The sequence below is a fragment of the Miscanthus floridulus genome, chromosome 10, assembly GCF_019320115.1.
Source record: "Miscanthus floridulus cultivar M001 chromosome 10, ASM1932011v1, whole genome shotgun sequence".
Classification (NCBI taxonomy): Eukaryota; Viridiplantae; Streptophyta; class Magnoliopsida; order Poales; family Poaceae; genus Miscanthus; species Miscanthus floridulus.
This window is the reverse complement of record NC_089589.1, coordinates 105494295-105519065: the sequence shown is the minus strand read 5'-3', so window position 1 is coordinate 105519065 and position 24771 is coordinate 105494295. Positions and strand designations below refer to the sequence as shown.

At 44.2% G+C, this 24771-nt stretch overlaps 3 protein-coding genes across 4 annotated transcripts; 1 reads left to right on the top strand and 2 right to left on the bottom strand.

Annotated features, from left to right (window-relative positions):
• Window positions 1-1713: 1713 nt before the first annotated feature.
• Window positions 1714-9306, bottom strand: LOC136485248 (uncharacterized). Its single transcript, XM_066482168.1, has 6 exons — window positions 8981-9306; window positions 7798-8298; window positions 6810-6949; window positions 6551-6671; window positions 5682-5822; window positions 1714-2166 (listed from the first exon to the last, which is right to left on the bottom strand). Exons 1-6 carry the CDS (start codon window positions 9188-9190, stop codon window positions 2077-2079), a joined length of 1203 nt encoding a protein of 400 aa, XP_066338265.1. The 5' UTR covers window positions 9191-9306; the 3' UTR covers window positions 1714-2076.
• Window positions 9307-9651: 345 nt separating this feature from the next.
• On the bottom strand, window positions 9652-12122 carry LOC136485247 (prefoldin subunit 2-like). 2 transcript variants are annotated; one of them, XM_066482167.1, is made up of 2 exons: window positions 11918-12122; window positions 9652-10347 (listed from the first exon to the last, which is right to left on the bottom strand). In XM_066482167.1, exon 2 carries the CDS (start codon window positions 10325-10327, stop codon window positions 9893-9895), a length of 435 nt encoding a protein of 144 aa, XP_066338264.1. In that variant the 5' UTR covers window positions 10328-10347; window positions 11918-12122; the 3' UTR covers window positions 9652-9892. The 2 variants fall into 2 exon arrangements, with proteins under 2 accessions (XP_066338264.1, XP_066338263.1); XM_066482166.1 differs by having other exon boundaries at window positions 9652-10377; window positions 11918-12121.
• Window positions 12123-18755: 6633 nt separating this feature from the next.
• Window positions 18756-22944, top strand: LOC136485246 (uncharacterized). The gene is made up of 5 exons (XM_066482165.1): window positions 18756-19245; window positions 19863-20099; window positions 20562-20645; window positions 21468-21597; window positions 21919-22944. Exons 1-5 carry the CDS (start codon window positions 18899-18901, stop codon window positions 22345-22347), a joined length of 1227 nt encoding a protein of 408 aa, XP_066338262.1. The 5' UTR covers window positions 18756-18898; the 3' UTR covers window positions 22348-22944.
• Window positions 22945-24771: the final 1827 nt, after the last annotated feature.

Genomic DNA, 24771 nt, shown 5'->3' with positions numbered 1-24771 from the left:
AGATCACAAGCAACAAATCGCGGCAAAGCGGGCACAGCACGACCGTGCCGCGGGGGCGGCGGCGGAGGTCCGGCTTGGGGCGGCGGAGGCGGCAGCGGAGGTCCAGCCTGAGGGCGGCGGCGGAGGTCCGGTCCGGCCGGGGGCTGCGCGCGGCGCCGTCGCTTGGGCGCGAGGAGGCGCGGGCACCGGGAGGAGCTCGCCGGTCCCATCGCCGGTGAGAGAGAGAGAGAGAGAGCACGCAGAGGGGAGGACGGGAGCGCGGAGGGGAGGAGTCGGTCGGAGCCTCATGTCAGAGACGGAAAAAATCATGTGTTTATATGTGCTAAAACACCCGTGTGGTGTTCCTGTTTTTTTTCTCATCGCGAACTTAAGGCCCCATTCGGCTGGCTGAATTTTAGCTGAAACTGGCTGAAAAACATTGTTCTGGCTGAATTGTTATGAGAGAAAAACACTGTTCTGACTAAAAAAAAAGTCAAACAAGCCGAATATGGAGTAAGCCGAACGGGCCTAATTCCCGTCCAAATAAGCTACCATTTCCCTATTGCCTATTGGCAAGTGGCAACGCTACGAATTGGCATGTTTGGAGACCAAACAATATATCTCTCAGCCTTCCCACGTCAATAGTTGCCGCTAAGTATTTGATCAAAACATACAAAATTTTGATGTCTTGTTGTAAATAAAATACGCCTTAATTGTCCTTGAATGAAACACTATTAGCTGCATCCAATCCAGTTTATTATTTCGGGCGGTCGGGCCTGTTGTTTGTGAAGTCTGACTTTGAGCCCAGGTAAACGACCGCCTCCACGACGCAGAGGAGATTCATCCATCCATCCTTTGTTCTCAAGCTCTGCTTATTCAACTTGCAGCCAATTAGGCTCTATGATCTTTACTTGTGGCATCTCTAACTATTCGGTTAGAGTCTTTCACTTAATGAATCACGCGTTCTGCTCTTGCCAACCAATCTCGGCGTGCCGCGCCGGCTGACCTTTGCAACGCTGGAAGCCTCGAAGGAAGCAAATGGACCCAGCAAGCGAAAGTACCGCTGGCTAATTTATTATGAGAAAAAAATATTGTTTATTGGCTGAAAAGGTATGACTTATAAGCCAAACGAACACGGCGACGTTGCTGGTTGCCTAATTAACAACCACTTGGACCAGAACATCAGCCGGCCATCAATCCCATCCCAGCCGGCAGCCGCCATTACAGGTGGTAGGTTTCAGGCCTGGTTTAGTTCCACCCCAAAATCCAAAAAGTTGCTACAGTACCTGTCACATCGAATGTTTGCGGCCCGTGCATGGAGCATTAAATGTAGACGAAAAGAAAAACTAATTGCACAGTTTGGTGGGAAATTGCGAGACGAACGTTTTAAGCCTAATTAGTCAATATTTGGACACTATTTACCAAATAAAAACGAAGGTGCTACAGTAGTCCCAAAATCCAAATTTCGCGAACTAAACGAGGCCTCAGCTGGCGGGTCGGAGCTTCTTGACGCTTTGACTCTCCGTGCGGGCCAATTCCATCCGGCGGCAGCACGATCATCCGTCGACCTGTCAATCCTTGATTTTTTTTGAGGAAACAAGAACAAAAGCCCACCGAAAGGATTGACATTTTTTCTGTCACAAACAGATAAAAGAAATAGCAGAAACTTCTTCCTAAGTTCGGATCAAAGAAAATGACAGATCCTCATTTTCCTTGAATTCCAGGTCCCATGCATAGAGACTAGAGAACCTTGCACACAAATTTATTCAAGCTATAAAATTGTTCAGGCAAGCACGAAGATAGTCTGATATTTCTATATAGCCTCAAAAATTTCATAACTCTAACCAGGGAAGCATGAAGATGAATCGACTAGCAACCAACCACTAACCACTAGTGGTGGCAAACGCATCATCGTATGCCTCCATATATCTTGACCTATATGAATGAAGCATTAAAAATTGGTACATCTGAATCTTTCAGACAGTGAGGTTCAGCTGGTCATAACTTAATTCGCTAGCGCCTAACCACCTAAAGTCGCTGCAGCTGATTTAAGTTGGTCCACGTGTAGCCTGGAAGACTTCGTCACCGGCCCAAAGGCTACTTCTCCGACTCCGGTGAAGTCAGCTGCCTTAGGTTGAACTTTGAGAGCTCTTTGTACCTTTCCACGACTCCAATCATGCATATGGCCTGCTCGAGTGTCAAACAATGATAGCCCATCAGAACTTGCACTCAGCTTTATGAAAATTCATGCTAACATAATGATATGACAGGATGAAACACACAGAACAGAAAGCAGGAAAATACTAATAATGGGATAAAACATAAAAGCATGATGTACCAAGTGATCTTGGGACACTTAGGAACATACAAGTTAGTCAATCTGTATTAAAATTTGATCATTTGCTTGTAGTGATGCATCTATCATTTTTACTTGCCAGAGGCACACATGTCCAGCACCTACAAATGCGCTATATAAGTGACAGTGCAAATTGCTGCCTGCATAAACATCCAGGAGCAACATTTGGTCATTTCTAAATGACAAACTAAAGCATCCTGCGAGTCAACATTTCAAGTAAGAATGGGTACACATCACACTAATGTGGCAATTCTAAAGCAACCATGAGGAGAAAAGGAACATAAGGTAGAGGATGAGTTCCCCTATCTACTAGGCATTGTAAATACCACAGGAATGGTTGCCACATGCACAACAGATTGTGCTATCAATTAAATCAGATCAACGCGGGTGCATTAAATGGGATCTATGTGGGACCAAAATTAGTTGCCACTACAACTAAATAAGACGTGACATAGCAACTAATTCAAAAGTGTAATAGTGTTGGTCCCAAAGCTTTAACTGTCATGTAAATTTGGAGAAAAATGGTTGGAGCTTATCATGCCTTTGAACTCAAGTCTAAAAGGACAAAGTTCACTCACTAATTTCAAGGTTTCAAATAGCGGGCCATAGCACCACTATAGCGTTTCTAGAGGGTTGCCACTAGGATATGCAGTATATTGACGCTAATGCAGCTACTACTGATATTGCAGGCAATTGCGGCGCTAATCAGCTTAGCAGCAATGTTATTTTAGCAGCACTAATCTGGTCCTCCAGACACAGGCAAGCGCTGCCTCGTCGTTGGCTCTCTGCTCGACAAGCTCCTCACATGAACCTGCAGCCATGCACCAGCGCCAGCTCATGGAGCATGATGTGCCCAGTCACACACAGGCCCAGCAGTGCAAGGGCTCCGCACTGCCCGTGCAGTGCAAACTCAGCGATGCAGAACAGGACGTCGTGCCCAGCGGGTACCTCTAGGACATGGGCACGCATCGATGCTGGGGCACATGTGCATGATCGCTACCAGCAGTTTTGGACGGTTTTTGGAGGAGCACAATGCGAGTCTCAGCCTACATGGCTGCCAGAGCTTGCTGCACTGGAGAGTAATTGCAAGGCGATAGCAACTTTGCGGTGGGTATGGTCATGTGCGTGTGCAGCAGCCAGGAAGCAAGATGCTCTTTTCTTTTGTCTTTTAATAATCTGCTGAATGGAAAAGCTCATCACTAAACCCTTTAGCCTGCTATTATTGACTAATTTATATGAATAGAGTAGAAATGGCAAGTAGGATCTTAACTCTGAACACCATGCCACCAACATATAAAGATAAAACAAGGGCACCAGGAAAAATACCTTGGGAGTTTGTAAACCCCAAATAATATAATGGAATTAGTTATTTCAAGAGAATAATTTCAAAACTCAAATAAAACCTGAGCTGTAGAAACTGAGAGCGAATAGGTCTCGGGAATTGATTGATAGATTAGCAGCAGTACAGGGTACAATATATAGGCAAGGATCAATAGGGTTTATAGAAACACCCAATCAACGGTGATCCTTGCCTTATCAATGTAATCTATCTATCTTAACCCCTAAGGCAGCCAGCCTAACAGGCTAGGCGCCAGGCCCAAGGCCAGCCCATTAGGGCGCCTATTCTAACACGCCCCCGCAGTCGAATCGTCAGCCACTCTGCACGTTTAGACTGGACCTAAACTCCGTGAAGACTGAAGTAGGCAGCCCTTTGGTGAAGATATCTGCATATTGCGAAGAGGTGGGAACATGCAGAACACGTAGATCACCAACGGCGACTCGCTCCCGGACGAAGTGAAGATCGATCTCAATATGCTTGGTGCGCTGATGCTGAACCGGGTTGGTCATGTAGACGGCACTGATGTTGTCACAATACACCAGTGTGGCGCGTCATAGAGGGGCATGCAGCTCCAGAAGTAGCTGGCGGAGCCAAGTAGCCTCTGCAAGCAGATGGTAGCCCCTTAGTGCCGAAGTAGCCGAGGTCGAGGTGGACGTGATCGAAGCCGTGGAGGAGGGCGCGGGTCCGAAGCGTCAGCGAAGGCGCCCGAATACACAAAATCAGCAGCTTCTTGCCGACAGGGTCAGCAGGACGATAGGGCGACTGCGATGGTAGATGGTGCAGCTAAAGAGCGCAACTGCATCTTCCTTCAACAATATCGGCGGCGGTGTCCGCGAGCGTGCGGCAATAGGCGCAAACTTGGACCGAGGGCCAGCGTGACGAGGACCAGCAGCATGGGTGGCGCCACCGCCTGAAAAGGCGGCGTCGCCGGTGAGGATGGCTGGATCACGAGCGTTGCCGCAGCAGCCTGAAGGGCACAACGACAACCTCATCTTCGGCGATGACGAACGGCAGGGCGACGCAACCCGATCTCTGATCGGGAAAAAGAAAAAAAACAGCAGCAGCAAGACGAACCTTGGGGTACAATCTCGGATGCCCCTAGCAGTGCCCCATCGCCCTTATCTCTTCCCAGTTCAACACGGACAAAGGGGAATAGAAATCAGGGACAGGAGGAACCGGCCGTCCAGCGGCCGAGCAGCAGGGGGGTAGTGAGATGGGGGAGGTAGGTCCTTCTGTTGTTGGTTGACCACGACGGCGCGGCGGATCAGAAGGATCGGTCGCGCATCCTACGAGGGCGCTGCCCCCGGTGGAGATCGATCTCCCCGGGGGCAGCGCGAGGGCAGCGGAAGCCGGAAGCCTAGGGTTAGAACCTTGCTCCGATACCATGTAAGAATATAATTGATGGAGATTGTGTTCTATTGCATTGGGCCTCATGGGCTGATTACATAGAGTACATAGGACTAACACCTCACGTAGTTAGACAATGTGGTACTATTCCTAGTTACTAGAGGGTGTTAGAGTAACTAGGAATAGTAACTAGGAATAGCGGGGATGTTAGAGTAACTAGGTACAGCGAATAGGTCTCGGAAATTGATTGATAGATTAGCAGCAGTACAGGGTACAGTATATAGGCAAGGATCAATAGTGTTTATAGAAACACCCAATCAACGGTGATCCTTGCCTTATTAATGTAATCTATCTATCTTAACCCCTAAGGCAACCAACCTAACAGGCTAGGCGCCAGGCCCAAGGCCAGCCCATTAGGGCGCCTATTCTAACAGAAACTATGCTATACAAGGATATGAAGGCAATATTTGAAATTCAAAAATTAATTAGGAAACATGAAGTAAAATAAGTAACTGCAGAGTTTGACATGTTCTCTCTTTATTTAATAAATGTTCAGTCATTATTCCCTCTATTACCACATGCACATCACCACAGCAGGTATAACTAGAAAAAAGGCACAATGTATCAGTCCACAAGCATATTACAAATAAAAGCATTTACCTTTGCAATCTGGACAACAATAGTCTTGTCTGGGTTGCTCAGGTCAACTTTATGAGGTTGTGGTACAGATTTTGCTACTGCATTTATGATTTTCATTCTATCAATTCCTGTGTTTGACCTTGCTTCATATAACACTGCAAACTGTATGATTAAAGTTCCGAGTTAGAAACCATGTCCAATTCCAGGTAATGAACAAAGAGAACAAAATACTTGTTCAGAATATATGTATGGACGTTATAGTTTGTCTGGTTATGTTTCACACACTTCCTTGGATGAGAAAACACAGGAGTATAATTGCCGGGTGATTCATATTAAGGAGCATGACACTTATAAACTGATTCACTGACCTAAATCAAACTTATCTAAGAGTAGCACTGTCATCGCAAAATCAAAACTGTACCTAATCCATTCATAACACGAACATATATGATCTAACACACAACCTCCACAAAAATTAATAGTCAGTACCAAGAAAAGTAAAATAGTCTTTTTTGCAAACTTCAGACCTGGCTACCATGGGATAAACTATATATCATTCAAAGTCCAAATCCATCTTAGCCTACCCGAAAAAACCCTACGATCTTTTTAATACAATGAACAGAACATTTAATGGTAGGACATGAAACAAAAATATTAGACATCATTTTCAAGTAGAGAGACAAAAACTTCTGACTAAAACGATAATGGCATTTGAAATAATGCTCCTATTCCTATATTAATTCTAGGACTTCAACAAAGTAATAAAGACACTGACTGTGAGGCGCTGTAGGAAAAACTCAGTCAGCAAATGTTTCAGCTGTCACCAGACCATTCGTCCCTAACAAAAGGATTACAAGAAAAATGATGAAGCGATGAGGTAGGCAACTTGCCTTATGGCCTGAAGGGCATTCTTTTGGGAAGTATTTTTCAACAAGGGGACTAATTGCCTTTGTTATTTCCTCTTCGGATGCATAGCATGCCACCTCAGCAGGCAAAACTCGCAGAATAAATCTAGTATGCATTCAGATGGGGAGTTTATAAGTGCAAAAGCATCTCAATAATCTGTATCAGCAAAGAAAAACTGCATCTTTAAAAATGAGAATTAACGATGACAAGGGAAGATGGGCTGCAATAGCACCAAATCTGAACCTTGACATATGTTTGCGAGTCGAAGCAGCAGATGACATCATGTTTTGTACAATCTCAACTGGACCAGGGTCTCCTGCTCTTTTATGCATTTGAATGAATATGCATCCATTGCAGCCAGACTCAAGGCTTGCAAAGAGCCTCTGTTCATAATACAAAAAGTCGTATAAGTTAGAGTATAATGCCATAAACCATAGTGGATTTTTTTTAAGAAAACAGATACATAGCTTAGTCAATATGTGTTGTTTTTGCATATAATATAAAGCGGTTGCCAGAAAATTTTCCAATAGAACTGAACAAATGAAATGCACAAGCAGATAAGACCTGGGATGATGCCTCAGCTCAGGGTTCAAACAAACAGTTGCTAAAAAGGTGCATATAATACCAATTTTCACCACTTCATTAGTCAAGATTTCCTACATGATCTTCATGGGACTTCATCCCACAACAAATTGTTTAAGCGTAAGTGTACTGAACTACTTAACATGAACACCCAGCGATGTTGCAACAAGATTAAATCCAGTATCAACTATCAAGTGATTAGTTATATATAACAATAATCCACCTCCAAAGTTAGTTCATGCCTGAAAAAAATTATCCTGTACAACCTAAATTAAAATTTTGAATCTGAGCCAGAAAAGATTATTAAGCAGGAGAATATATGATTGCAGTATTCTAAGGGTCACTATGGGAGTTCGATCTACAGTATAAATTTGTATGATAACAGTAAAAGGATGTGGACAAGTCTACACTAATTTAAGAGCATGCCTAGGTTCCTATGCTAAAGCCCCTGCATAATAAGAACAAAATTTAGAGAAGATAAATGGCACTGATCAATCCTCAACTATGGAGTATTTCTTGTCTTCTTCCTACAGAAAATGCTAGAAACTTCAGTTTATTATTTGGTATAAATTATATGCACTATACCATAACAGAGAGGAGCACTGTAGCAGATATCTTGCTGTATAACTACACCAGAAAGCAAACATACCTTTTTCCTGTCCCCTATTTCTTTCAGGTCTTCGTCAATCAAATCGTCAATATTTTTTTCACTGGACTCTTTTGGTTTATTAGTGGACTCCTTTGGTTCATCAGCAGTCTCTTTTTGTACAGTCTGCTCAGAAACTGGAGGGTCTTCGACACGTTGCTTCTTTTCTCTTGGTTCATCAGCAGTGACTGCTTGTTCCTCATTATCCTTGCTCGTGGTATCAGTGGTATCAATCACCTCCTGTTGCTTCTCAGACGGAGCGGTATTGTCCTTGCTCGCAGTATCAGAGGCATCAAGCACCCTCTGTTGCTTCTCGGATGGAGTGGTTTCACCTTTCTCCACGTCATTCCCATTCCCATTGTCAGCTTCCTCGCCAGAGTGGTCTTCATCTTCATCATCTGAGGAATCAGAGTCCTCAAACTTTATCTTTTTGTTCAGTGTCTTGTCTGGAATGTTTTTAGGCTTCTCATCCGATCCTTTCCCATCCACTAGGTCTTCGTAGAACTTCAGAAACAAGAACGCAGTACACATCATAATGAGCCAAAAGCATATTAGCAAGATTGATCGTACAAAGTAAAGCAACAAGCAAAATAACATCATTTCCCTGGACAGAAAGCATGGTAAGTAAACTTGCAATAACAAGGCATAATGGCCAGCGGTTCCATCACATTGCACAACTTACAACTGTTGTATAAACCAGGTATAATCGTCTTTGTGGACTTGTGCACATAAAACCCTACTAATGCCACGACCAGGTATCCAATTGCAACCAACACACAATCTAAAATTCAGGGAGCTAAGAGTACCAATCTACAATATTAGCTGCTTTCCACATTTTAGGCTTTTGGCCAGTTAATCGAAAAGGTGCACAACAAAACATGCAATATGTGCAGCCACAGGAACACCAAGCACAGCACAGCGATTACGCCCACACACACCTGATGACAAGCAATGGGATTAAGCGACAGCGCGAACTCATCAGCAGGAAAATCACCAGCTAAACTTGCGACGAGTCCGCTGTGATTCACACCGGCACACCGCCCTCAACCAGACCAGGCAGGCGCGGGGAATTTAACGAACACCTAGCGAGCGAGCGTCGCAACGAAAGGCCGCACTAGTACACTCTACACGCGGGCCAATGACACGCACGGAGAAGACAGAAGAGGACTAGTGAGGAGCAGCTTACGGAGTCAAGGAGGGAGAGCGTCTCGCGGGTGGCCTGGCGCTCGCGGCCGCCGTCGCAGGTGATGAAGAAGCCCTGCACGCCGGGGCGCAGCGGGTAGGCCCCCTTCCGCACCGGCTTGCCGTGGGGAAGGAACTTGCGCTTCCTCCCACCACCCTTGGCGCCACCGCTGCCGCCGCCCGTGTTTGGCTTACCCTCGCCACCGGGGGCCATCTCGTGGTCTGGGGTTTCGTTGGGGAATGGCTAGGAGACCGTAGGGTTTTGGGGCCCGTGGGGATTGCGGCGGCGCCGCGGGGAAGGGCAGCTGGTGAACAGGTGAAGTGAGGCCGTTGTGGCAGGGGCCGAGGTTGGCCGAGCTAAATCGCCACCGTCGGATCATAGGTCAGGGGGAAATTGCTCCTGCTGCTAAACAAATTACAAGAATTTTTGGGCCAGTTTCAAATTTGAAAACAGAGTAGATTTAAATCAGTTTTTGATGATTCCAGGGTGATAAGTTCAAGCGAACAGGGCCGTCTCAAGTAACAACAAGCTGGTATACCATTGAAACAGCTCAATTATCAGTAATATTTCAGCATCAGTTGAAATGAAGTCAAACAGATTACTAATCCACAATTATCTTGAGAAGATAATAAAAGGAGTCCCGGACAGAACTTGTGATCCTGGGAAATTTGCGATGAGTCATCAACAAACAGAAATACTTGGATTACCACAGCACCCGAAGAACAGATAAAGAAACAAACCATGACTCAACTTGCCAAACTATTTCAGTTCACATTCACATTGGTCCTCATCTTTTACACAAAATTGCTGGTTCTACAGAAGCATGTCGCCCCAAAACACACACATCTAGCAAAGAGCAGCCTGGGCACCATAAAGCAGTAGTACCATGCAGGTCACTCTAATTAAGTTTTACTGTCAGGCAGGACCAACAAGGACTCCCTGCGCAGTGCCTTCCTTCTTGCCGCCTTCGTCCTCGGCGTCATTGTCAGCCTTCCGGATCCTGATCTTGTACTTGAGCTCGAACTCGGTGATCTCCTTCTTCTTCCTCTCCAGTGCCTCGTGCATGCGAGCAATCACCTCTTCGAGGCCTTCCTTGTTGCGCTTCACAGCAGGCAGGACCTCCTTGATGGTCCTTTCGACCAGGACGCCGCCAATCATCCTGTAGCAGCGCCTCGAGGGGTCCAGTGGCTCGATCGCGCCGATCACAAGGGAGTGCTCGCTGACCTCCATCTCCAGCTCTGTGATCTTGGTGTAGAGCTGGTTCATTTCGGTACGCATGTTGGCATAAGTGTTGGCAATTACTTGCTCGTTTATGGCTTCTTTGCCATCACCACCTGCTTTGCTTGCCATTTCCCGTGCAATGCAGATAACTGTTGTATGAAATCACGAATAACAAGAACCTGCTCAGAGAAAAGACATCTTTTAACCACAGGGCACCAGCCCAGAGTTCATCACAGCATCTGAGACACACAATAAACGAGCTCCTATAGCATTAAAGAGTATGAAGAGAACTAAATAAAGAAAAGACGAAGATATAATGTTACATTGCAAAGGTAAACATATCGACACAGAGAAACACATTTCTGTGAGACTAAATACACATTACCCAGCAATCAATATGGTCAAACAAGCAGTAAACAAAAGCAAAAATGAGCCCCAGGGGGGGGTGTCTATAGCTTTTGTGCGCTATGCTGCCCGAATTAATGTGTGCGACACCAGGTTCCAAGGCAAATTAACTCATGAACTACTGAGTAATCTTTCTTACGTACATCTCATAATATCACGATTTGCCTGATTTCTCGTAAGCTATATTTGGCCATGCGAATTAAATATAGTCTTGCCTATTCACTGAGTAAGTAGACAGCTTTATTTAAGACTCTAAGGAGGAATATGGTATTAGTTAGCGATGCACATCCAAGCTGTCATCCTTTTTATGACTATAACGGTATATGAATTATTGCAAACGCAGACTTCATGCTCCTTACTCTCATGGAAATGATGAAAAGAATAACATACCGGAAAGGAAAGTTCACTAACATCAACATTTAATGAGTTCAGCAGATCCCAGAAATAGAATAACATATTTCAAGTTAAGTGAGCAAATAAATAGATAATGAAAATAGTAAGGAAAATACTATAACCAACTGGCAAAGAGAGAAAGAACTTGCATAGCAGAGCCATTCAATAGCCTACCATCTACTAGCATCATTCTGCGTTACTTGTGATGCAACACACGATGATTTGGATAAAAAGATGTTTCCTCCCAAACACAAGAATTAGTGTCACCTCAATACGGGATTCTAGATGCAAGTGGGACATGTCAATAGTTAATTTGGGCACGCAGATTTCTCAGCATGGTTGTTCAGTAAGAAAGAAATATAGGGGCCCCCAAAGAATGGTTTCAGACTTACAGCAAGAAACAAGTGTATAGACCCCTGATTTTTTTTTTTCAGAATGGTTTCAGTAAGAAGGAAACATGGGATTCAATACGTTAACCTTTGCCTCTTGCTGATGGTAAGATCACACCGAAAAAAAGAAGAGCACAATTTACCCTTATAATTCACCTTCAGTAGTTCCCTTCATGCTAGTTGGACAAGGCATAGGACATAAGATATGAGGATTCGGCTGGTGGCAAAATTGCTACACTATTGAAGCGCTGAAAAAATTAGCAACAGTTGAAAGAAGAAAATCTAACTGTAGCCGCCGAATATACCCAACCTAAGTCGGGGACGGGGTCAGTTGAGCCGCCGAAAAAAATTTGAAAATAAACTGCTACACTAATACGGCCGCAGCACACAAATCCGTAACAAGCTAGATCATGGATGGACAGCTCAGGAAAAAAAAAGATCACAGTTTGGGTGCTCGGGGTAGCGAAATAGATCCTATAGAACGGAACTCGCTCACTGTCAAGGCAATCGATCCAACCAACGGCTTGCTTACCAGGGAAAGAAGCAGCGATCCAAGCTCGGGGATGGAGAGGGAAGCCCTGAGGCAGAGTCGGAGGAGAAGAACTCCTTCAAGTGGCGGGACACGCCTAGGCGGCGCGGAACGGCGGAAGGACTCGGGCGGTCGTCGGCGGCCGTCGCGGGTGGGATGGGGAAGTGCGGAAGAGGTCGAACCGTCGAAGGTGGCTTCGTGTTGGGCCACTTGAGGTAGACTGGGCTGTTAAGAAGGTTAGCTCTGAGCCTTTGATTCATAGCTGACGGCCCAACAAACAAAAATAAGCCCAGCAGTTAATAACAGCAGGCCTATGTCAATTGCCAAACATCCATATACGAGAAAAAATATTAACCTCCGTTGATTATGGTTGTGGTCCAATTTACCTCCGCAGACCAGGAAAGTCATTGTTTTGACTCTTAATAACTATTGAAACTAGTTGTTTTTTCCTCCTTAAATGGTTTTCAAGGCGGCGTAAACTAAATATGGCATGATGTCAGAAGTTTTACGAGCACTAAACCGTAAAAAGTCGGTTACTTATCATTTAGCCATTATTTGAACAAAACGGATGATGAAACGAGCAGAGCCATTTAAATTGACAAATTGACCAATTAAATGAAAACAGTGTATCACAATATAGCATCAAAACGGTGTGTAAACATGCTAAATAATTGTTTAGGAGAACAATACCTATAAGGCGGCTCGTCAGCCAAGAGGGAGATGAAACAAACTACATTGATAGTCGGATCAAATAGACTTTACCAAAAAAAATATGGAAATAAATTTCCAAGAAAACTACCTAATTTTCTTTAAAAAATATGAAGCTAAAATCCAAAATATGGTTTAATCATAGAAAAATTGTAGAAAATTTATTTTAGATCATAAAAATATAAAACCAGCTTAAATTTATTTTTAGTTGGGCTGATTGTGGCACTAGTAGTAAAAGAGGCACTAGCGCTTGGACATCCGACGCTAGCAACGCGTCCGAACGTAGCTCAGCCAACCGAACCACGGGCTGCCGTCACGGCCCACCAATAGGACAGTACCATCTCAGCATCCCGCGTAATAGAAAAACTAAAGGGACCGAAGCGCTACCTGTCCGTGTAACAAAAGTTGCCCGTGTAATAGAAGGGGAGAGCATGCGCTCGCGTCCACGCTGCCATCCCTCGATGCGCCCCCTCCATCAGGCCCTGCCGCTGTCTAAGAAGGATGCAAGGTAGCAGAAGGCGAAAAGGAGACACCAAGGCAAGGCAGCAGAAGGCGAGGAGGAAGATGCAATACCAGATCTACTTTTGAAACATTTAGACACAACACTTGTAACATAGGTCTGAAGACAGATGAAATACTTGAAATATGTGTCTCAAACACTTGCAAAAAACAAATGAAATACTTGAAAACCATTGCAACACATAAGCAACATCTAGATAAAACACTTGCAACATATGTGTAAAACATATGCAACATCCAGGTAAACACACTTGCAACATACGCCTGAAAAACAGATGAAATGCAACATCCATGCACAACCATTGCAGCATGTGCAACATCATATTCTACTTTTGCAACATCCATATGAAATATTTGCAACATACCTCTGAAACACCTAAAACACTTGAAACGTACACTTGCAATATTTTTTCCGCGCAATGTCACCTTTCTGCTTGGACGAATGGAGCTTGTTGTTGTGGAGCTCGACGTTAGGGCGGGGCTCGATGCCACATAGTGCATGGAGGTCATCGGTGTGGAGCATGTCGGTGCCACGGTGAAAGTTCTAGTTTGGTTTTGGTGAATTAATAAAACCCTAAGTGCTAACCTAGTTTATCAAAGTGATTATGAGATAGGTGGTACTACTCCAAGTGATGAAGCAAATGAAGATCATTACATGATGACGATGGCATGGTGATGATCAAATGCTTGGACTTGGAAAAGAAGAAAGAAAAACAAAAAACTCAAGGCAAATGTGAAATTGATAGGAGCTTTTTGTTTTAAGTGATCGAGACACTTAGCGAGTGTGATCACATTTAGGATCGATAGTCATACTATTAAGAGGGGTGAAACTCGTATCAAAATGCGATTACCAAAGTACCACTAGATGCTCTAACTCATTGTATATGCATTTAGGATCTAGTGGAGTGCTAACACCCTTGAAAACATTTATGAAAATATGCTAACACATGTGGATGATGAAACGATCAGAGCCATTTAAATTGACAAATTGACCAATTAAATGAAAACAGTGTATCACAATATAGCATCAAAACGGTGTGTAAACATGCTAAATAATTGTTTAGGAGAACAATACCTATAAGGCGGCTCGTCAGCCAAGAGGGAGATGAAACAAACTACGTTGATAGTCGGATCAAATAGACTTTACCAAAAAAATATGGAAATAAATTTCCAAGAAAACTACCTAATTTTCTTTAAAAAATATGAAGCTAAAATCCAAAATATGGTCTAATCTTAGAAAAATTGTAGAAAATTTATTTTAGATCATAAAAATATAAAACCAGCTTAAATTTATTTTTAGTTGGGCTGATTGTGGCACTAGTAGTAAAAGAGGCACTAGCGCTTGGACATCCGGCGCCAGCAACGCGTCCAAACGTAGCTCAGCCAACCGAACCACGGGCTACCGTCACGGCCCACCAATAGGACAGTACCATCTCAGCATCTCGCGTAATAGAAAAACTAAAGGGACCGAAGCGCTACCTGTCCGCATAACAAAAGTTGCTCGTGTAATAGAAGGGGAGAGCATGCGCTCGCGTCCACGCTACCATCCCTCGATGCGCCCCCTCCATCAGGCCCTGCCGCTGTCTAAGAAGGATGCAAGGTAGTAGAAGGCGAAAAGGAGACACCAAGGCAAGGCAGCAGAAGGTGAGGAGGAAAATGCAATACCAGATCTACTTTTGAAATATTCAGACACAACACTTGTAACATAGGTCTGAAGACAGATGAAATACTTAAAATATGTGTCTCAAACACTTGCAAAAAATATATGAAATACTTAAAAACCATTGCAACACATAAGCAACATCTAGATAAAACACTTGCAACATATGTGTAAAACATATGCAACATCCAGATAAACACACTTGCAACATACACCTGAAAAACAGATGAAATGCAACATCCATGCACAACCATCGCAGCATGTGCAACATCATATTCTACTTTTGCAACATCCATATAAAACATTTGCAACATACCTCTGAAACACCTAAAACACTTAAAATGTACGCTTGCAATATTTTTTTCCGCGCAATGTCACCTTTCTGCTTGGATGAATAGAGCTTGTTGTTGTGGAGCTCGACGCTGGGGCGGGGCTCGATGCCACGTAGTGCATGGAGGTCGTCGGTGTGGATCACGTCGGCGCCACGGTGAAAGTTCTAGTGCTAACATAGTTTATCAAAGTGATTTTGAGATAGGTGGCACTACTCCAAGTAATGAAGCAAATAAAGATCATGACATGATGATGATGGCATGGTGATGATCAAATACTTGGACTTAGAAAAGAAGAAAGCAAAACAAAAAATTCAAGGCAAAGGTGAAATTGATAGGAGCTTTTCGGTTTAAGTTATCGAGACACTTAGCGAGTGTGATCATATTTAGGATCGATAGTCGTACTATTAAGAGGGGTAAAACTCGTATCGAAATACAGTTATCAAAGTGCCACTAGATGCTCTAACTCATTGCATATGCATTTAGGATCTAGTGTTGTGCTAACACCCTTGAAAACATTTATGAAAATATGCTAATACATGTGCATAAAGTGATACATTTGGTGGTTAACACGTTTGACCAAGAGTGGTGAAGTTTAGGGTCAAAAGGAGCTATTTCATATTGACATGACTCTATCTTGGGCAGTGACCGGACTCTGACCCTGCGTCCGGCCAGAGGTGCACAGTGAAGGCCACCCTCGGTCCTTTGATCGGACGCTGAGAAGAATGAGGGACCAAACGCACAGTGGGTGCGTCCGGTCACCTAGTGACGTATGCTGATATCTTGGTGCGAGGAGCAGCAGTGACACATGGTAGGCGGTGAAGGATCAGACTCAGGTGTTGCGTCCGATCGTGACCAACCTGACGCGTCCAGTTGCAAAATAAAGGCTCGGGGAGCTCTCTGTAAACGACCGGACTCTAGCTGGTCTACGTCCGGTCGTAAAACAGAGGCTTGGGGAGCTCTTTGGAAATGACTGGACTCAGGCGTAGCAGTGTACGGTCATCCTCATTGTACTACGTCCGGTCATCACTTGCCCATTGGCGCACGATAATCGACCGTTGAAATCAAGCGCCTGAGTTTTAACGGAGGCGATGAGTGGCGTGCATCCGTTGATCGAACGCTGGACCGGGTGCGTTCGGTTGCCTCGACTTTTCAAGGAACAGAGAGCCAACGACTGTATTCATGGGGACTCTCTATTTAAGGCCCATGGCCGGCTCAAGCTCACTCTCTTGACTATTTGCATTGACATAGTAACCTTATGAGTTTAGCCAAAGCCCTCCCACTCATCTTCATCATTGATTCATCATCTTTGTGAGATTAGGAGTGAATCTAAATGCATTGCTTGAGTGATTGCATCTAGAGGCACTTGGTGTTCATGTTTCGCTGCGGGATTCCCTTATTACTCTTGGTGGTTGCCGCCACCTAGACGCCCTGGAGTAGTGAGGATCGTCGAGCGGAGGTTGGTGATTGTCTTCGGCTCCGATTGTGATAATTGTGAGGGGTTCTTGACCTTTCCCCGATGGAGAGCCAAAATGTACTCTAGTAAATTGCTGGTGGCTTGTGTGATTCTCATTTCGTGTTGGTTGTGCGGCACCCTATTGAGGGCTTGGCGTGTGATGCTAATTAGCGCGTGAACCTATAAGTGAGTGAATCGTCACAACGAGAACTAGCTTGACGGTAAGCAAGTGAACCTCGGTAAAAAAATCATTGTGTCATCATTTGATTTCGAGGAGATTGGTCTTCATTGGTATTTATTCTTATGATTGATTGGTTCATTCCTCGACTCGATGGATATAACTATCTTGCTCTCTCTCTTTATATTTACCGCAAACTAGTTGTCAAGCTCTTTAGTGTAGCTAGTCGTGAGAGCTTGTTAGTTTGGTTAGTGTGTCTCTTTAGTTAGCCTTTGAGAGCACACAAACTTAGTGTAGTGACATAACCATTGTATGGATAGAGACTATAGAACTAGAATTATGGTAGGTGTCTTACTTTTTAGTAGGCTAGCGCAACACTCGTTTCGTCTCATATTTGTCTAACCGGTTTGTTAAGTGTTGTGGTAGAAATTTTTAACAGGCTATTCACCTCCTCTAGCCATTAGGACCTTCCACACGGACCTCGGCGGTGGCCGCAGCATGCGGATGGAGCGTGGCCGCGACAGGAAGCGCAAGTCCGAGCAGGGGTGGCGTCGGCGGATTCTGTCCCGCGAGCAGGGGCGCACAACGCAGAGCGGGCCTAGGTCCGCTGATGGGTGGATGAGGATGAACCACGTCCGAAGGGAAAGTAAAAAACCAGAATATAGAACTAGACTTTGAAATTGAGTGATGGTCTCTCGACCCTCACTCGAGGCCTCTATAGATTCGCCCCTCAGTAGGAGCAAACAAATATGCAACGCGAAAACTCGATTTGATACATAGAAATTAGAGTGTACGAGAATAGGGAGTACCTACGTGCACACAGTACATAAAATGAACTAAATCGCCCTATTCTACAGTACCAGCAGTACTTTTCAGTGAACGAACAATATTTTTCTTCTCTTATAACAAATCAGTATAAACATAAGCATAAGCCAGATTTGAGCAAAACGAGCAGGACCAATATATGATTATCCATCTCAGCACTTTGTAACGATGATGTGACATTGCAATTGCAATTCCATCGAACATCCCCCAAGTTCCCAAAATCCCAACCACGATTCGAGGCCACCAACACAAACGGAAACGTTGAAGAAGCAATCTTCTCATTCGAAATCGAAATTCAAACGTTCGAATTCAACGGCTCTCTTTGCCCGTCCATAAGTCAGGCCTCGTTTAGATTGCAAGCTTTTTCACTCTCTCCATTACCTCAAATCTTTGGACACATGCATGGAGTATTAAATGTAGATAAAAAAATAACTAATTACACAGTTTGATTGTAAATTACGAGACGAATCTTTTGAGCCTAGTTAAACCATAATTGGACAATAATTGTCAAATACAAACAAAAATGCTACAGTGCCAAATACTAATTCCTAACCCCAACCTAAACTGGGCCTTCGCTTTCGATTTCACGGGATTTATGGCCGTCACAATCCAATCGACGATTTCAAAAAAAAAAAAAAGACATGCCGCAGCCTACTGCTCCTACTCAGCTGCAGCCAGCTAGCCCAGCTAGGCCACTCCCTCTCTTCTCTGTAGGCTGTAGCCCGTTGGGCCGTGGCGTGACGAACAGCAGGTCTGGTACTCTCGAGCGCCGAGCGCGCGCTCTCTGTCCCCAGTTCCCGCCTCGCACGACCACCACCCTTCCTACAGCCACTCCGCGCCGACCCCACCAGTCATTGACCTACCCAGAACCCAGGCACGCTCCTGTCAGTGACGGAAGAATTGCGCGGGAAACCCGCTGGTCGATCCCGCGCTCCCGTCCCGTCACAGCGCGCGCCCCGACGCCCCCGTACCCGCCGCCACGTGCACCCCGACGCGGTCACGAGCGTCCTACTCCCTTCCACCGACAAGTGGCCCCGGCGGACGTCGGTGCCCCTGGTCCCACGAGTCAGCCGCACGGGATGAAGCGCGGCGGTCGACTCGCCGCAGCCCGCCCATAAACCCACCACGCCCCCCGCACGGCCGCCCCCCATGTGACCGTTGTGCTTGCCGGTTCCCCTCCCCTCCGCCTCCTTCCTATTAGGCGCGCCGGCGCGGTTCCCTTCCCTATAAACCCCGCCGCACGGCCCGCACCGGAGAAATCCCCCAATCCCAATCCCCGTTCCTCGCCTCCCGCCGTTCCCGGAGAGCCATGGCCGCCGCCGTTTCCGGCCCCGCGGACCTGTCGCCGGCGATGGCCCCGAGACGGCGGGGCCGGCCGCCGAAGAACCCGGCCCCCGCCGACCCGGCGTCCCCGCTGGCCGCGCCGGCCGAGCCGGAGGAGGTGATGGGGGACTACGAGCGCGAGAGGGCCGCGAGGATCCGGGAGAACATGGAGCGGATGCAGAAGCTCGGCATCCTCGACCTCGCGCACACCCTCAGCCAGTCTGCCGCCGCCTCGGGCAATGGGCGGCGGCGCCGGAAGCCCGTCGAGCCAGGGTCCGTTGACGCGGCCAGGGTGAAGCCCGCGCCGCCGCCGCCCTCGCGGAGGTCGCTCAGGTACGGACCGAATCGTCTTCTTTGCGGTGGTGGATGCGTGTCCTGATTATTAATTTCTTGGGATGCCTGCGGGTTCTTGCCTCCGGAACGGCTGGGGTCGCGAGTCTGTGGAATGTGCAAACATCTGTTCTTTTTATTCAGCGCGTCCTGTGTCTTCATGAATCTAGTATAGCGATGATTGACAGTCGTTTATTTTTCGTCATCTGAACGGATCTACCTGCAGTCCCTGTTTATGGAATGTTTTACTATTCTTTCCACCCCTTTACACCTTAGCTCAACACGTTTCAGTATAAGTATCGCTGTCTATTTCATCTCGTGCTTGTATTGTAGTTTCAGTGTGTATGGATCTGAATGGATGTGGCTGTCCTTTCTTTTTTCCCATAAAGATACTGTCATGTCAATAACATGTGCGCAATCTTGTCCTAATGGCGTTAACTCCTAATGCCTTTCCACGAGGCAGTACAAAATTATCAGTTATGTTTTCTGCTCCAAATTTGTTTGCCACATGTTAAATAAATAAAATAGGTTTAATAAACACTGGATGTAGATGTCCTGCAATCGTATCTCATTGGATCTTAGCAGTAATCTTCTTAAAACCTTTTTTTTTGTTTTTTAAGGTTGAAGGACGTGGAACCAGTAATCTATTGTGAAACTGAGCCAAAGAAAGAGAAACACTCTGCAGATGGCAAAACAGCAGTAATAGAGATAGGAGCCAAGGAAGAAATATATACTGAAGAGCACGACAAGCTCTTGGGTACATGCAGCACTCCTTGGACTCTCTTTGTCGATGGCTATGGCAAGGATGGAAAGCGCATCTATGATCAAGTGAGGGGTCAAACCTGTCATCAGTGCCGGTAAGTCTCTACTGGAATAACTATTTGGGAATTCTCTATGTTTGAATCAGTTGCCTTTGCCATATGTTCTAATGAACAAAACATTTACAACTTTAATAACAGTAACAATAATGCAGTTCCCATATTTTGACATGGGAGAGAGGGTGGTGGTGGTGGTCTTAATACAATGACAATCTTCTGCTAGTGCACTGTTAAATATTTTTTTACTACCTCTTTTCTAATATGATGTTGTTTGTGAATGTTATATAAACATCAATGTGCACACTGAAGTGTAGAAGCGAATTTTAATATATGCTCAAGTTCGTTTTTCTATGTTGGTATAAATGGCAAGTTAATTTCCTTGTTCAGAGGTTTTTATGGTTAATGATCTGGAGGATGCCTGATGTGTATAATCTTGTAGCATATTTTCTGTATTAATTTTCTTCACCTTTGGTATAATGGCATAATGCTTCCATGTTACAGACAGAAAACTCTTGGTCATCATACAAGCTGCTGTAAATGCCAGATTGTCCAAGGGCAGTTTTGTGGAGATTGTTTGTACATGAGGTGAGCATTTCTTTATAGTAATAGTAATTTCTCATTATTATGGTTAAATGTTGACCTGCTCTGCTGCTAGACAAAATTAAGCATAGAATTATCAATTGTACATTCATGAGCTGTGTCATCTCTGTCATTTTCTTATTAAGGATGTGTTAGACACAATTTGTGACTTGCAATGAATTCCCTGTTCTGCATATGGCATAGACACCTGAAAACAAAAGGATAATTTTTGCTATAGAAGTTTAGCAGTATACTTCTTTCGCTTACAAATTTAAATCTATCTAGGTTTATCTTAAGTCAAACCCTTTTTACTTGGACAATTGATATCTAATGTTTTATATAGATTGCCCACACAAGACTGACGTTATTTAGACTTACAATAAAAACTACATATCTTAACTCTTTTCATTTGAGAAGCTATATGTTAATAGACATTGTTAGTAAGTTATTTTTTTTTTCTGATTTAGGACAAACCTAGATGGACTTATTTGTGCTTACAAAAATATAACAGAGACTTTCCAATTTACGGTTCACAAATTAAAACAAATTTACTAATGCTGAAGCTGTACGTTTTTTCTTTGATTTTTTTTTACACACCTCTCTAGGATTTGGGTTGCAATATATATAGAAAGTACTTAACTGACTTAATTTTGCGAGAAATTTTCAGCTGCAGTTCTGTGCTAATTAAAAGCAATCCATGTGTTCCCTACACTTAGTTGAAAAATGTTGAAACACTACATGCATCTGAATGCAAATTGCGCTTTGTTTTCTTTTCTCCATGCAAGGATAGTTAGTTTGTTTCTGGTTGACACTTTGTTGCTGATGCAGGTATGGTGAGAATGTGCTAGAAGTTAAAAAGAATCCTAACTGGATATGTCCAGTTTGCCGTGGCATCTGTAATTGCAGTATATGCAGAACTAAGAAAGGATGGTTCCCTACTGGTGCTGCGTATAGGAAGGTATATTTAATAGCAATATTCCCTATTACCTTTGAAATGCACAAACTGCTAACTGAAGCGGAAACAACTTAAAATAATATCTCCTTTGTTTCTGGATCATGTGTCTCTTGTTAGGTTCTGTGTGTAGTCTATGTCTAACCTACTTGGTTGTGGCTAGAGACTTTGTTGTTATTGTAGTTAATTTATGTTAGGAAAAAGCTAGGTAATGGACTGGATCCAATGTAGTTTGTATGCATATTTGGATCTAATGTTGGTAGTATGCATATACCAATCTGTCAATGATTCAATAATTCTGACAATCCTGCATCTTCCTTCATGCAGGTGGTGGGACTTGGGTACAAATCTGTGGCACACTTTTTAATTGCAACACATCGAGCCTCATCAGTTAACTCAGAGGATTCAAGCTCAGCTGACAAAAAGGAGTTGCTGTCTGCTAAATCTGAAACCTCATGCATTTCTGATCATGATGGCCTGGATGCCAATGAGATCCCAGAGGATGGAGAAACGAGCAGCAGAGCTAAGCTGAACAAAGCAACTCGCCGCCAAGTGAAGAAGAGTTCTCATGGTGACAAAGATGATAGCAGAAGTGAGTCCGTGGTGACATCTGATTGCCAGGATGATCAAGCCAACAAGGATGCTGGGTGTGTCACTCCATCTTCTAAGCCAATGTCAAGGAAGAGGAAGTACGCTGAACGAAGAAGCCCTGACTGCATCGCAAGCAGGCTGCGGTCTCGGCTCAACATGCCATGATCCCACGAACAGTGATCAGGATCATGGATCTCTTTTGGTGCCCTACTGTAGGCTCAGCCCCTTTTGTGACGAAGTTCTGGCTCTTTTCACTGAAGATGTTCAGATTTGGCAGGTGATCAGTCTTTTGCAGGGCTATGTTAGAGCCTAAGAACTATGTCTGCAGCCATGTGTAATGAAATGGGACCCCTAATGAAATCGGCTGTATTTGTGGCATTAGTGCCAATAGTTGATTGTGGATTTGTTGTGCTAGTCTCTCTGTGAGGTGTTGCGGTAGCCTGCAGTTTAATGTACAATTCATGTTATTGGAGTGAAGATGTTCATTTTCAGCTGATTTTTTTCTGGTTTAAACCTAGAAATACCTGGTGCCCTACTGTAGGCTCAGCCCCTTTTGTGACGAAGTTCTGGCTCTTTTCACTGAAGATGTTCAGATTCGGCAGGAGTCTTTTGCAGGGCTATGTTAGAGCCTAAGAACTGTCTGCAGCCATGTGTAATGAAATGGGACCCCTAATGAAATCGGCTGTATTTGTGGCATTAGTGCCAATAGTTGATTGTGGATTTGTTGTGCTAGTCTCTCTGATGTGAGGTGTTGCGGTAGCCTGCAGTTTAATGTACAATTCATGTTATTGGAGTGAAGATGTTCATTTTCAGCTGATTTTTATGCTAAACCCTTAACTTTCTCATAGCATAACTGCCATTGGAGCAGATCAGAGTTGTCCGAGCTGCTGAGGTGAGCCAATATCTTGTATTACAGACTAGTTGAAATAGGTCACATTGCAAAATCATTATTTTATACATCGTGAGGAAGTAGCCAATTGCTCATCATATTAAATAAGAGCCCCTACTAAATATGGTCACATTGACAGACTAGTTGAAATTAAACCTGGTCATATTGACAGCAATCATTTCCTTTGCATGGCCAGTACACACATACATAACAGGAATTGGAAAACATTCAAGATACTTCAAAGAAACAATATACAACCAAACACAAGACTGGACACCTTTATTTGTAGTCTATATGTGGTCGCTTTGCCCAATCTTACCAATTAGCTTAATGTGTAGTTGATCACCATGCTTTGGTTCTCTGTTGTCGTAGGTGCAATTCTTGTGAAGAGGATATCCACAAAGACCAACGTTGCCATCATATATAAGAGGATTCTGTGCGTAAAGGGTGTCAAGCTGCGCCCCTGATGGGATTCTTCCCGTGAGATTGTTGTGCAACAAGTCCATGGAGCTTAAATATGCTATATTTGACAGACTTTGTGGGATTTCTCCATAAAGATTGTTTCTTGAGAGGTCGAGCGATTGTAGTGATTGCATAACCCCAATCCTTTCTGGAATTTTTCCAGTCAAATTATTCCTTAATAGATTCAAATTTACAACTGCATATAGAGAGGCTATTTGTTCTGGAATTCCACCGGTCAATTGATTTGATGACAAGTCAATGAACGCCGTGTCATAAAATGCTGAACTATAGTAGTAACGTTCTTGCCCCTTCATGGTCATAGACATGTTAATAACTGTTGCATAGTTATCGTCAGGTGTAGGATACCCTGTTTTCATCCCCCTTAAATTTGACAAATCATGGGGTAAGGTACCTGATATACTATTGCCTGCCAAATTAAGATGAATTAAGCCTCCAAGACTGGTAATAGTGGCTGGAATGTTTCCTGTGAAATTGTTCCATTGTAGATCAAGGACCTGCAGTTCTGTGTATGTTTCTAAAATCAGTTGTAGCTTTCCAGATAGCATATTGTTACCTAATATTAGTGTGCTGGCTCTCCTTTGCTGATTACACACCATCAATTTTCCCTCCAAATGATTGTTGGCTAAATTCAATTCGTCTACATTCAGATCGCAAATGTTTGATGGTAGTTGCCCTGACAAATGGTTCATGGAGATATCCAATACTTTGAGATCTATAGGCAACAGAGGTATTGGACCTGTTAGCTTGTTTGAATCCAACTTGAGATACCGTAATGATATTATATTTTCCAAATTTGTTGGCAATGTGCCATTGATTCCATTGTTCGAAAAGTACAATGATGTTGCCTTTGAAAAGGTTGTAGCAAACTAGTCAGGAAGCCTGCCAAATATAGATGTGTTGGACATGTCTAGCTCAAGAATATTAACCTGAGACTGTAACCAGGTTGGGAATAGAGGACCCATCTGGCAAGATGCAAAATATGCACTATCGAGTCTGAAGGGAGGTAGCCACTCAGGGCCCACTGCGATTTTCAACGAGTTAAGTGACAAGTCAATATGCTTCAATTTTTTTAGGCCAGCAAAATGTTGTTGGGTGATTACACCATCGAGATTATTGTCGCTGAGGTCCAGGGACTCCAAATTATTGAGTGCACCGAGCTCAGAAGGCACAGGTCCACTGAGATTGTTACCAGAGAGATCAAGAATGCGTAAGGTGGT